The 13492-nt window shown below is 37.1% G+C and overlaps 1 protein-coding gene across 4 annotated transcripts in view; it reads right to left on the bottom strand.

The window, feature by feature from the left end:
* ABHD12 (abhydrolase domain containing 12, lysophospholipase) overlaps window positions 1-13080 on the bottom strand; it is a 129784-nt gene extending 116704 nt beyond the window's left edge. For 2 of the 4 annotated variants that reach the window (XM_074287702.1, XM_074287703.1), the window contains exon 1: window positions 7127-7476. In XM_074287702.1, the coding sequence (XP_074143803.1) occupies window positions 7127-7341 (215 nt within the window). In that variant the 5' untranslated portion in view covers window positions 7342-7476. Of the gene's footprint in view, window positions 1-7126; window positions 7477-12949 lie in introns of those variants that run through there. The other 2 variants (XM_074287706.1, XM_074287704.1) reach the window with 2 other exon arrangements.
* Between the last annotated feature and the right edge of the window lie 412 nt (window positions 13081-13492).

The following is a 13492-nucleotide window of genomic DNA, read 5'->3' as shown; positions in this document are numbered from 1 at the left end:
TTGAAACTGAGCCTTAAGGGAACTAGCCATTCTAAGATAAAGAAATTAATTTAGGAGAACATTCCAATTATAAAGAAATCTGATGCTTGGAGAACCACAAAGTATGCAGTTTACCTAGAATGGAATATATGAGTGAAAGTAACACAAAAATTAAGCTAGAAAGATAGGTTGAAGATATTATGTAAGTCTTTAAAGTTTAGAAAAATATGTATTTTAACCAAAGGAAAAAGGAAGCCACTGATGCTGCTTAAGTAGAAGAATGACACAGTTGGACCTGTGCTTAAGGATTATCAATTTGGAAAATGTGTGAAGAATAGATCAGAGTGGGCAGAGAATAAAAGAAGGGAGACCAATCAGCAAGTTACTATTGTAGTGCAAGATGCAAGTGATAAGGGCTTATAATAGGCTAGCAGCTTTGTGAATAGAAAAAAGGGGATAGCTGAAGTGGGGAACATTTTTACTGCCTCCCTGTTGGAGGGAATATGGGAAAATTGGGACACTAATACATAGTCAGTGAAATTTTGAATTGATGCAACTATTCTGGAAAGCAATTTGAAACTATGTCCAAAGGGCTACCAAACTCTGCATACCCTTTGATCTAGTAGTGTCTCTATTGGGTCTGTATCCCAAAGAGCTCATAAAAAAAGGGAAAAGGACCCACATGTGCAAAAATGCTTGTAGCAGCCCTTTTTGTAATGGCAAGGAAGTGGAAACTGAGTGGATGTCCATCAGTTGAGAAATGACTGAACAAGTATATGTAATATATAGGAATATGTAATAACATATGAATGCAATGCAATATATTGTTCTATAAGAAATAATGAGCAAGATAATTTCAGAAAGACCTGGAGACTTACATGAACTGACGTTAAGTAAAATGAGTGAACGAAGAGAACATTGTACATAGCAACAAGATTATGTGATGAACAATTTCTGATAGACTTGGCTCTTTTTAACAATGAGGTGATTCAGGCTAATTCCAATAGACTTGTAATGGAGAGAGCCATCTGCATCAAGAGAAAGGATTATGGGACTGAATGTGGATCACAATATAGTATTTTCACTTTTTTTTGTTGCTATTTGCTTGCTTGTTTTTTTTTTTTTTTCATCTCATTTTTTCTCCTTGATCTGATTTTTCTTGTGCAGCCCATGATAAATGTGGGAATATGTTTAAAAGAACTCCATATGTTTAATCTATAGTGAACTGCTTGCTCTTTAGGGAGGGAGGAGATGAAAAAGGAGGGAGAAATATTTGGAACACAAAGGTTTGCAGGGGTGATGGTTAAAAACTTTCTTTACATGTACTTTGAAAAATAAAAAGTTGTTTTTTTTGTTTGTTTGTTTGTTTTGTTTTTGCGCTGAGGCAATTGGGCTTAATTGACTTGCCCAGGGTCTCACAGCTAGGAAGTGTTAAGTGTCTGAGGCCACATCTGAACTCAGATCCTCATGACTTCAGGGCTGATGCTCTATCCACTGCACCACTGAGCTGCCCCAAAAGTTATTTTTTTAAAGTGCTTATCCTGGGCCAAAGAAAAGAATAGATGAAAAGATATCTTAAAAGAGGGGAAAAGACCCACATGTGGAAAAATGTTTGTAGCAACTCTTTTTGTGGTGATAAGAAATTGGATATTGAATGGATGCCCATCAGTTGGGCAATGGCTGAATAAACTATTGTACATGAATGTAACGGAGTATTACTATAAGAAATAATCAGCAAGTTGGTTTCAGAAAAACCTAAAAAGACTTACATGAACTGATGCTGAATGAAGTTAGCAGAATCAGGGGAACATGGTACACAGTAACAGCAAGATTATGTGTCTCTTCTCGGCAATATAGTGATATAAGACAATTTGATAGACTTGGGATAGAAAATGCCATCTGCATCCAGAGAGAGAACTAGATTGAAACACACTATTGTCATCTTTTTTGTTTGCTTGCTTTTTTTTTTCCTCCTCAAGGTTTTTCCCTTTTGTTCTGATTTTTCTTTCACAAAATGACTAAGATGAATTTTCTTTTTTTTTTTTTACAAAAAAAGAATAGCATGAAAAGGTGGAGTTTATAGCTTCTGTTTTCTTAGTAAAGTAGATGTTTCTCTGCTGAGAAAACAGTGTAAAAAACTTAAGAAGTGAAAAACTTTAGGACAATTATGGTAGGGATTATTATATAAAGTCAATCAATAAATAAAACTATTTTCTTGCAACAGTGAAAGCCTAGCTAAGATTAGATAAATTTGCAAGGGCTCCATTCAGAAGGTTGTGTAACTTCTGAAAGATTAAAGATGGAAGTGGAGAGAGGTTTGAAAGGCTAAAAGCAAAATAAAATAATTTCTGTATTCTGATTGATTCAAGGTCTGGATTATGGGAAATACACATATACTGAAATCTCCAAGTCTGAGGGCCGGGATTGGACAAGAAAGGAAGACTGAGGGAAGAGTTAAACTCCTTAAGAAAGAAGGAAGAACGAAACCATGATTGGTGGATAATAGCAGTAACTAGGATTTTGACAGGGTGACAAAAATATATGAAGTACAATTCAAATGGAAGATTATTTTGGCAGCTGTCAAAGAAATGATTGAAGGACAGCAAGATTTCACTTAGGCAGATTAGGTTCTTAAAGTAGTTCAGTCAAGAGATAAAGAGAGCCTGAGCTCACTGGTGGTGATCTTGTGAATGAAGAAAAGGATTTGGATTTGAGAGATGTGGAGATCAAGTTGACAGTACTTGGCAAAAAATTGAAACTGTAGGGAAAGACAAAGGAATAGTCAAAGAGGAATCTGGGTGCCTAAAAATATGAAATCTGGAGAATTGTTGGGGGTTTTTGTATTATTTTAAAAAAGTGTTTATCAGTTGACTAAAAGACAAATTAAATGACATAGGACCATAAATAAACAGGGCTTTTCTCAGTTCCACCAAAATTCTATACCATCATCATCTCCTTAAATAAGTAATCAACTTCTCTCCCAGATACCTGATATTTAAGGAACTCAGAGGGTATTTAATAATTTTACAGATGAACAAACTGAAGTCCAAAAAGGTTTACATTCTAATTCTCAAACAGCAAGAATTAGTGATTTACACGTATATAGTCCTAAAGTTTGAAAATTTAGTTGACAAATAATACACTTTAAAATGTTGTATTAATTAAAATTGGTTTTAAAAAAGTAACCTTGGGTTTGTTGGGTTTTTTTTTTTTAACTCCTTTTCCTCTTCATCTCTCGGATTCAATCAATTACCAAATCTTATTGATTTTACTTTTGCAACATTGACTTGTCAATCCTCTCTTTTCTATTCCTGCTACCAGCACTCTAATAAAGGCCTTTGTTATCAATTATTTTGTAATACAATTTCTCATCTTCCCTTCTAATCTATTTTTCACACAATATAAATATACATATCACTTAGCTTAAAATTGCATTGGCTGCCTATCACACATTTTATTTAATTGCATAGAAAGTTCAAACTTCTTTTTCTGACATTCTAGGCTCTATAGTAATACCAAACATTTTCCAGGATTATTTCATATTATTCATCTCCACACTACATGTTACTGCTATTAAATTTCACTATTCTTTGTACTCCAGGACATGCCCTGAATTTTCCAGTCTCCATTCCTTCCTTTAGACCATTCTTTATGACAGTTCAATTTCTAGTCATCTTTTAAAGTACAATTCAAAGATGACCTTATCAGAGAACCATCTTCATTGTGTCCTTAACTTCTTTTCCTTTCAGGTTCACACAGGACTTTGTTTTGTAGCTCTCAAAAATGTACTTACACATTATCAGGTACATAGCTAGCCCCAGTTTTATTCCTTTTTTTTTTTTTTTTTTTTTTTTTTTTAAAATCTTCTCCACCCAAAACCTCAAAAGACTATCTATGGCCTAGCTCAGTGCTCTTCATAAAGTAATACTTAAGGTATAATTACAAAAAGTATGATAGAATCACAGAATTTCCAAATATTTCTGAACTAGAATCTCCTCTACAATATATACAACAAATGGTCATCAAGATTGGGCTTGAAGGTGAAATAAGGCTCCACTCCCTAAGGAATGCATTTCAGTATTGAATAGCTTTGTTGATAGGGAAGTTTTCTCCCCCAGTTTGGCTTATATCTGCCTCTCAGCAATTTCTAAGTCGATCTGCCTTCAGGGGCCAATCCTTCTATCTCTTCTAGATCAATACTTGCACACAGATTAGTTTAACCCGGATCAGTAATTTTGTTACTATTTCAGTACTTTGATCCAACATCAATATGAGTCATTTCAAAGTCCTATTTTTCCTACAAGAAAAAGAATTTCAAAATGATCGACCCTCCCCCCCCAACAAACACACACACACTAAACACAAGGTCACCTATGGGTTTTAATATATCACTGGATCTGAATTCCCCAAATTAAAGGGCATTGAAGAATTTTCAGACATCCTCTCTACTATTGCCAACATGGAGAGATCTACATCATTTTATTGATTTCATTCACTAAAAAAGTCCAGAGCTTTTCTCAGTTCCACCAAAGTATTTAAGGAACTCAGACGGTATTTATCCTCTTGGATATTGCTAACTTTTGGAAAAAATGCTTAGTAACTCTATAAAGCCAAATATTAACATCTAAAAGTATTTCAAAACCTAGAATCCTTTCATCAAGTACATATATCATTTTTTGTGTTGTTGGACCCCTCTGGCACTACAATGAAGCCTATGGACCTCTTAGAATGTTTTTAAATGCATAAAAACATATCCATTACAAAAGAAACCAATAAACCAATATAAAATTATCAGCTATACATATTTTAAGTTCATGGAATTCTGGTTAAGAATCCTGCAAAAACCTTGTTCAGAGGAGGGACCTAAACACCAATTGGGTTCTATCTTTTGCCCATAGGTCTGAGGGATAAAGCAGACACAAAACCTCCAATCTCTGTTAGAAGAATTTGTCTTTTATCCAAGGTGCCAGACACTCATTCACAGAAAAGATTGGTTAGTTCAATACACAGTGTCCTCACACATCATTTATTATACATAAGTACTATTCTGGACATTTTGTTTTGAAAAATGGTTCAAATCTCATATAAGTTTTATGCCTAAACTACTCCTAAAATAAATTAGTGCTAATTGTGATAGGTTTTAAAAAACTACAAAAAACCACATGAATAAATTTGTTTCACAAAACAGCTTAATCAACTGCCTGTTGCTTTTTATACAAAATACAAAATTTTTTTAGTCATTACTCATCTGGGATAACTTTGAACCACTGATCTCGGAGGTAAATGGCTCTAACATTCCACTGTAAAACTTCCTGCATTTAAAGAAACTGCTCTTCACCTTGGGGGTGGAGAGAAGAGATTTGAGGAGTGGAGAGAAGCAGCCAAGGTCGAAGTAAGAGTGGAGAGGAATACATGAGATGCACCTTTTTTATCTTTACTTTTTCACTGTAATAATATGCCTAATAATCCCATCTTCTAATTTTTAGAAATGTGAGCATGGGATATTACAATTATTCGGTTGGACTTAGCTTTTCTACAAACATCTATATATTCCAACCAGAAAAGAGGTGATTTAGAAAGAAATTATATGCGTCAAATATGATGAAATCTGTTCTAAAATCAACTAATGCATAAATGCATCCTGAGATTCCCTAAGGGAAGAACTGTAGGCACTGAATAATTACTATATTCTACAGTGTTCCTAAAGAGTCTAATCCACCTGGCTAGTTTTCAAATGCTATAAACTACATGTATATACTAAACTATGGGTTTCAGTAAGCAAATGAGGACTTAATAGCTTTATTTTCTGAGAGCAAATCTCTGAAAAGGTGTAAGGTTATTAACTTTATTCCCAAAAAATTTTGTAGTATTGTGCAATGGATTGTTTTATTAATTGTAAAATGGGGGAGGGGGGAGAAGTGGTAAAATTCCTGAATTTTTTTTTTTCAATTTTTGTAGATTTTCTTGCATAAAACCAAGAGTAACTGAAAAAGGGGTAGGGGGGAGGGAACCTGTCCCACCCTAATGTCAACTTTACTCACAATTGTCTTTACTCCTTTCTAGGTTACTCTTCCAACCTATCTAGATTCAAGAGCTGTTTCCTTTCCCCTCATGTTATCTCACTCCAAAGGTGCTAGCTATTTCTAGATTTTTGGGAAGCTTGAGTATGCCTTCCCAACATCTTAATCTTTGGGGGAAGTGGATAGTTAAGAGTAGCATAGTACCATTATCTTCTAGACTCCATAGCAAAACACTATAAGACCCTTAATAAATGTTAGCTGAATTGAAGGCATGCCCCCAGCTCTGTTAGAAAAAGAAGCAATCACATCCACTAGGGAGAGCAAGAGAGAGACTGGGCTTTCACCCAGGCAGTCAGGGGTATAGTTAAGAGAGGGAGAGTCAGACTCCAGGGGAAAGAAGAATGAAATGGAGCTCAACTCCTGGACCAGGTTAAGGGAAAACTGTAAATTAGGGGAACTAGTGAGCAAGTTCGATGCCTCACTGGGAATTGGGAGAGGGGCAGAGTTTTACGACTAGGAAGTCGACTATCTAAGAGATAAGAGAAGGAGGGTGGGATAGGACACTGGACTTCCCTCGAAGCTTAGCAGAGCATGGAGGTGAGGGAGAGTGCGGGTGGATGCTCAACCTTAAGAAGTAAAAGGAGAACACGCTTTATTTGAACTAAAGCTCACAGGGTTTTGGTAAGGTTATGAGGCCGAGTCTAGCCCGGTGTAAGTGGAGGATGCTGAGCTCTGACTTGGAACTAGCATGAACAATTGCCACCTTGTCCCCAAGAGGATTCAAGGGAGAGAAGCTGTCTTTCTGAGATCAGGCTCTTGGGGCTGCTCTTCACCTTGGGGGTGGAGAGAAGAGGTTTGAGGCGTGGAGAGAACTCGAAGCCAAGGTCGCGGTAAGAGTGGAGGGGTAAAAAAGAGGGGGGGAGGTTGCGCACTCGGACGATCAGGCTTTACTAGGTTGCCTGCATCTCGCCCCACGGGGTCGGCGGCTCCATGCATTTTGAGAGGAGGGGGAAGAGAAGACTCCAAATCAGCACCCCCGAGAGCATGGGGCCGAGGGCCCAGCTCCCGACGGCGACGAGAGAAGAGGAGGATGGACTAGAGTCCGAGGTCGCAGCTCGCTTCCTTACCTGCCGAACGCCCGCTTCATGCCCGCGTTGGAGGATCCCAGTTCCTTTGTCCCCTTGCCCGCCAGGCGCAGGTTCTTCTTTAGGCGACAGTCCTTGTCCAGAGCTGCAGTGGCGGCGGAGGAAGAGGGAGAGGAGGAGGAAGAAGAGGATGAGGAGGAGGCAGAGGCAGCGTAGCGCTCATGCTCCAAGGCAACTGACTCGTTCCGCTTTCTCATCCCGAGCTCCAGAGCTGCCTGACACCAGAGACGGAGGACGGCCGAGTCGAGCAACTAAATCCTTTCCTACTCCCTCCCTCGACTTCCCGCGGCGACTGATCCTCCCAGCGCTACCCCTGTCACTACCACCTCCTCTCAGTCCTGCCCAGCGCGCAGCCCTTGGGCTCTCTGCAGCCGCTGCCGCAGTAGCTGCAAAGTCAAAATCCCAGCGGCACTCACTACCCTGATCCTCTGCTCGCTCACATTATACTCGGGGCCGGCGGCGCCCCAGCTACTTGCAGAACAGCTGCAGGGGCCCGGCCGGCCGCCGCCCACCAATCACAAGCAACGCCCTTCCTCCGCTCCCCGCTAGACACGCCTCCCCTCCTCCCACTCCCACTCTCATTCCTCCCCTTCCTGCCCTGGGCGGAGCACGCTCTGCACTGCTTCCATGTTAAGGAGGGCCAGACGAAGCTGTTCACTTGGAAGTCACGGTTTGGGAAAAACAGAATCCACCATAACCAAGGTCCTGTCCTTACCTGGTGGGGGAACTTTGCCACCTCTTGGGCTCTATAAAAGCGGTTTTGAAGGGCGCATAGAGAAAAAGGCAGAAATGTCTAACGTATTAATTGCTTCACTGTACATCTTAAATGATCCCAAGAGGCATTTTTGGTTATTGATCTTTCCAAAGTTGTTAAATATAGAACATTAAACACTAATAATTTTGTAGTCTCTTTTATTTTACCTATGAAGAAACTGAGAGAAAGTTACTTTTCCAAGGTCACACCACACAAATAGTTAAACCATAAGTAAAATGATGAATAACATTTATAGAGGGCTTTAAAATTTGAGAAGTATTATATATTTATACCAAATGATCTATCTCCTTATTTGATCTTCACCATAATTCTATTAAGTAAATTTGAGGGATATTCTTAATACCATTTTACAAATGAGGAAATTGAGACCCAAATTAGAGAAGTGACTTATTCAAGGTCACACACCTGGATAAGATCCCAAGGTAACTTTGCCAATTTCATCTTCTTTCACAAAGGATGGATGACAATACTATTTCAATGATCATTTCAGAGGGTAGTAATTCTAGATTTCAAGCCTCGAGAGAACTTAGAGGTCATCTAATCCAACTCTTATAGATAAAGGAAACAACCCTAGAGAGACAAAGTGATTTCTCCAAGACTGGAGAATACCCAGGTACTCTGACTCTAAATTCAATATTCTTTTCACTGTTATCAAACCTGAGAAAACCAAGGTGATTTTTTTTTTAAACTGAAAACACATTAAGTTTCTAATCACTTGAAAATTATTGTCACTATCATAGTGGTCAGGATGAATAATGCATGACCATACAATAATGCGAATAGTTCTTAAATTTAACCATTATAATTGGAAATAGATTCTAGCTTGTTCAAAGATAAACAATGTTTCAGAGAGATTCAAATTTTACCTCTCCTTTAGTTAATGACTATCAATAGTTGTTTGCCAGACATCTTCCTACCTCAATTTCTAAGGTCAAATACAAAAACTACCTGAGGTCTATAATGGACAATCTTAAATATGTTAGTCTGTATCCATTAACCTCTAAATAAAATGTTTATTCATTGAACAAATGAATATTAAGCACCTACTGCATAGAATGCCAGATCAAGGTTTACTCAATAATCTTATACATTATCACACAAAGATTTTAGTTATAGAAGTATGCTTTGAGATTTTTATTTCACTAATCTACCTACATATATTAAGCATAGGATTAGAGATTTAGACTAGAAAGCATCTTGGAGATCATATAGTCTAAATGCAGAGAGAGTTTAAGCAACTTGCCCAAAGTCATACAGGTGGTAGTAAATTGAGAAAGAGGATATAAAACCAAGTTCTCTGAATCCAAATCAAGGACGCTTTTCACTGTACTGTATTCATTTCCTAGTGCTTCAAGCATTTATTTAAGAAAATATATCTAGTTAACTTTTCATCTATTAACAAAGCACAGGCCTATAGGCCTATGATTTCAGGTGTATCTACTTGTTTTAATCCTCTTGATTTCACAATGCAATTAAAACTGATGACTAGTGGGGGAAAAAAAAAAAAAACACTCAAACACATGACTTGGAGTCAGAAGACTTGAGTTCAGTTCCCAGTATTACCACTTAGCTCCTTCTGTAACCATGGAATAGACATTTAATCTCTAAATCTCAGGCTCCTCTTTGGTAAAACAGGAATAAAAATACTCTATTTCACAGTACTCTTGTAAAGAAAGCATTTTAGAGTTATTAATAACTATATAACTAAGACCACAAGTTCATTGAAGACATTGTTTTAATAAATCTCTTTATCCCCAGGACATTACAGTGCTTCCTAATACTTATTGATTAGTCAAACTTCAAAGTATTTGCAATTTTTAATTCTTCAAGTGATATGATAATTAAGTCCATGCTCAATTTAAACATGTCTGATAATTCTTACCCACCTAACTTTTTAATGTCACAAATTTAGTATTGTGACTATGTTTAAAAATAATTAGTATATCATTTGACAGGTGAAAAGTAAGCAAAGCACACTTCCATTTAACTTTTCTATATTAATCATTTCAAATTTCCTTCCATTTGAAAATATTTTGAACCATCATAGAGAGTAACTATTTAAAATCTACTAGAAGAAAATTGCAGAAATTCAGTAGCTGACTTTTAATGATCACTTTAATGATATTTTCAAATTCAAATATCTGTCACAAATAAATTTAAATATATCTTAATCTGTTTTAAAATGATAAGTTATTATATTTAACTTATACAGTAAGGAATTGAACCAGCTACACCCAATGAAAGAATTCTGGGAGATGACTATGAATAGAATTCCCAATCCCTCTGTTTTTTGTCTGCCTGCATTTTTTATTTCCTTCACAGGTTAATCGTACATTATTTCAAAGTCTGATTCTTTTTTGTATAGCAAAATAACTGTATGGATATCTATACTTTAACATATTTAACATGTATTGGTCAACCTGACATCTGGGGGAAGGGGTGGGGGGAAGGAGGGGAAAAGTTAGAACAAAAGGTTTTGCAATTGTCAATGCTGAAAAATTACCTATGCATATATCTTGTAAATAAAAAGCTGTAATAAAAAAATAAATAAAAAGATATGTTATGAAATTCAAATTGTGAATTCCTTAAAGCAGTACAATGATGGAGATTGAAAATGCTGCAATTAAATGTAACTAAACTGCAAGAAAAAGAAAACTTATACTTTAACTTAATATATACTTAAATATATTTCTGAAAAGAAAGCAACATAGTTAAAAACTCTTACATCTCAGATTGCTACAGTCAACCTGGCCATTCATCTTTACTATGAAAGTGGATACCTGGTTAAAGTGCTGAGGCTACTGGAAGCCTTAAGGCTTAGTTTTAAGGACAGGATTTAAAAGTTTTACTTTTCCAAAATAAGTCTCTCAAACTATTATGTTTTAAATGAAACCTATACAGTATCTATTGTAATTTTAATATAACAACAAAATATCCAATAGTAGCTAGCATGAATGCATTTAGATAGTTGAGTATTTTAAAATATCAGATGGATGATCAGCTACTAATAAAGAACAAATAGGGGCAGCTAGACGGCAGAATGGACAGAGCACCAGCCCTGAAGTCAGGAGGACCTGAGTTCAAATGTAACCTCAGACACTTAATACTTCCTAGCTGTGTGACCCTAAGCAAGTCACTTAACCCTGATTGCCACAGCAAAAAACAAACAAACCAAAAAAAACCCCAAACCCAAAGGAGATTATATTCCTTCATTTGGTGAGGAGTTTACCAAGGACTCTGATCTTTGGAAAACTCCAACCAGGGAGAAACTTAAAACACAAAAGATGGCCCAAAGGATAAAGTACTGGGCCTTAAACTAGAAAGAATTAGGTTTAAGATCAATCTCTAATACTAGTGATGTGACTCCAGATATTTTGCCACAGGGAGCTCCCCAGGATTATAGACCTTTTCATTTTATAGAAAAGAAGAGTGAGGATTTAAAGAAACAAAGCCAAACAAGTTCAAAGAACCAGGACAGGTCAATTCCTAACCCTAGTATGATAATTTTTTTGGGGAAGGGGGTATTTATTTTAATAATAGCTTTTTATTTTCAAATACATGCAAAGATAGTTTTCAACATTCACCCTTGCAAAACCTTGTCCAAATCTAGTTTTGAACTACTTTTTAAGATTTTGTACAAATTCCCTAATCAAGAAAAATTCCAAAGTACAGATTAAGTAAAACTTGGTTTTTTTATGCAAATGAATTAAAGTCCTGGGTTTAGTAAAATCCAACTCTTAGTGAGACCATTTGAGGTTTTCATGGCATACGTATTGGAGTGTTTGCCATTTCTATCTCTATCTCATTTTACAGATAAGGAAACTGAGGCAAATAGGATTTAGTGACTAGCATAGGATCACACAGTGTCTGTGGCCAGACTTAAATACAGGAAGATGACTTTTCCTGACTTCAGGCCTAGTACTTTATCCACTGTGCCACTGGGCTGTCCCAGATTTATATGTTGCTGAAATATATTCTCTTCCACATAACCAAAGTAGAAGAATGAGTCCATTAGACTATAAACTCATTGAAGGCAGGGAATGTTTCTGCTTTGGTATCCTCAGCTAACACAGTGCCCAGTGTTCGTTAACTTGACTTGGATTTGCATTAAGAGCCCTTGGATCTCAAGCCCAATTCTACTAGCTAAGTTACATTGGGCATGTCCCTTCACCTAGTTTTCTTTTAACTACATAATCCTTTTTCACCGATAAATCCCATGATCCTAACACAGGAAACAAATTCTAATCCTAGGTCTGCCACTAGCTAATCGTATATTCCAGGATAGTCAAGTCACTTCTTCTCTGAAACGGTTGGTTCTTTAATAGAAACCACAAAATACACAGCCTGGTGAAGTGTCAATATTTGGAGTCAAATGCTGCGCATACTAACTCCCTATGGAGAGGTCAAATCACTGAACTCTGTGTGATGATCCTCAGTTTCTTCATCTGTAAAACGAGGGAGGTTGGACTAGAACATTATAAAATGCCTCCTCAGCTCTAACAGTCAATATTAAAAAACACAAACACAAACACAAACACAACAACTGATGCCTCTGGGATAAAAGTATTTTGCTTTAAAAAAAAAAAAAAAAACAAAACCGCAAAAAAGAAACTGATGCATCTGGGATAAAAGTATTTTGCTTTAAAAAAAAAAAAAAACAAAACCGCAAAAAAGAAACTGATGCCTCTGGGATAAAAGTATTTTGCTTTAAAAAAAAAAAAAACCGCAAAAAAGAAACTGATGCCTCTGGGATAAAAGTATTTTGCTTTAAAAAAAACACACAAAAAAGAAACTGATGCTTCTGGGATAAAAGTATTTTGCTTTAAAAAAAAAACACAAAAAAGAAACTGATGCTTCTGGGATAAAAGTATTTTGCTTTAAAAACACACACACACACACACACACACACACACACACACACAAAAGCAAAAAAAAAAAAACTTGACACAAACCACAGGTCCAACACTAAAATACAGAGATCTTGAGATATATATATATAAGTGAATGAAAATGGACAATTGCCCACTAACCATACATTTATCCAAATCTATGCATTAAGAAGTCCATCATTTCACTACAGTGGTCACGCAATAAGCTGATAGTCACTTGTGGAACTCACACAACGTGGACAAACCACTCGAAACACAATGCTCTTCGTGACGTCACAAAGAAGCGGGAGGTGGAATTCCCACGCTTTTTGTCAATGGGCCTGCCGGGGCCACGTTCCACTGCTCAGGTACGTCCAGGCTCAGCAAGTCAAAAACCAGATGGGATCAACGTGACTTGCTTCTCACTCAGCCGAGAGACCGAGGGGTCTAAATCCTTCCTTCGCCAGATAAATTCAGGCGGTAGGGCTCCCCTTAGAGCCGCAAACGCAGGCTGTAGTGTTCGGGCTGTGAGGCGAATTCATCGGCCTGGAAAGAGATGCGAACTGAGACTCGCAGGAATACTGAGAATTTTCAAGTCTGAGGAGGAATCATGTCCCTCTCCAAAACCCGTAGCAAAATCAAGGAAAGGAGGGAGGGAGCAGGAACAAAGGTTCCACCCACCTCTTCTCCGCTCCTATTGGTCAG

This window comes from Sminthopsis crassicaudata, chromosome 2 (assembly GCF_048593235.1).
Source record: "Sminthopsis crassicaudata isolate SCR6 chromosome 2, ASM4859323v1, whole genome shotgun sequence".
Classification (NCBI taxonomy): Eukaryota; Metazoa; Chordata; class Mammalia; order Dasyuromorphia; family Dasyuridae; genus Sminthopsis; species Sminthopsis crassicaudata.
The sequence above is the reverse complement of the archived record's forward strand: the minus strand, read 5'-3'. Positions and strand labels throughout refer to the sequence as shown.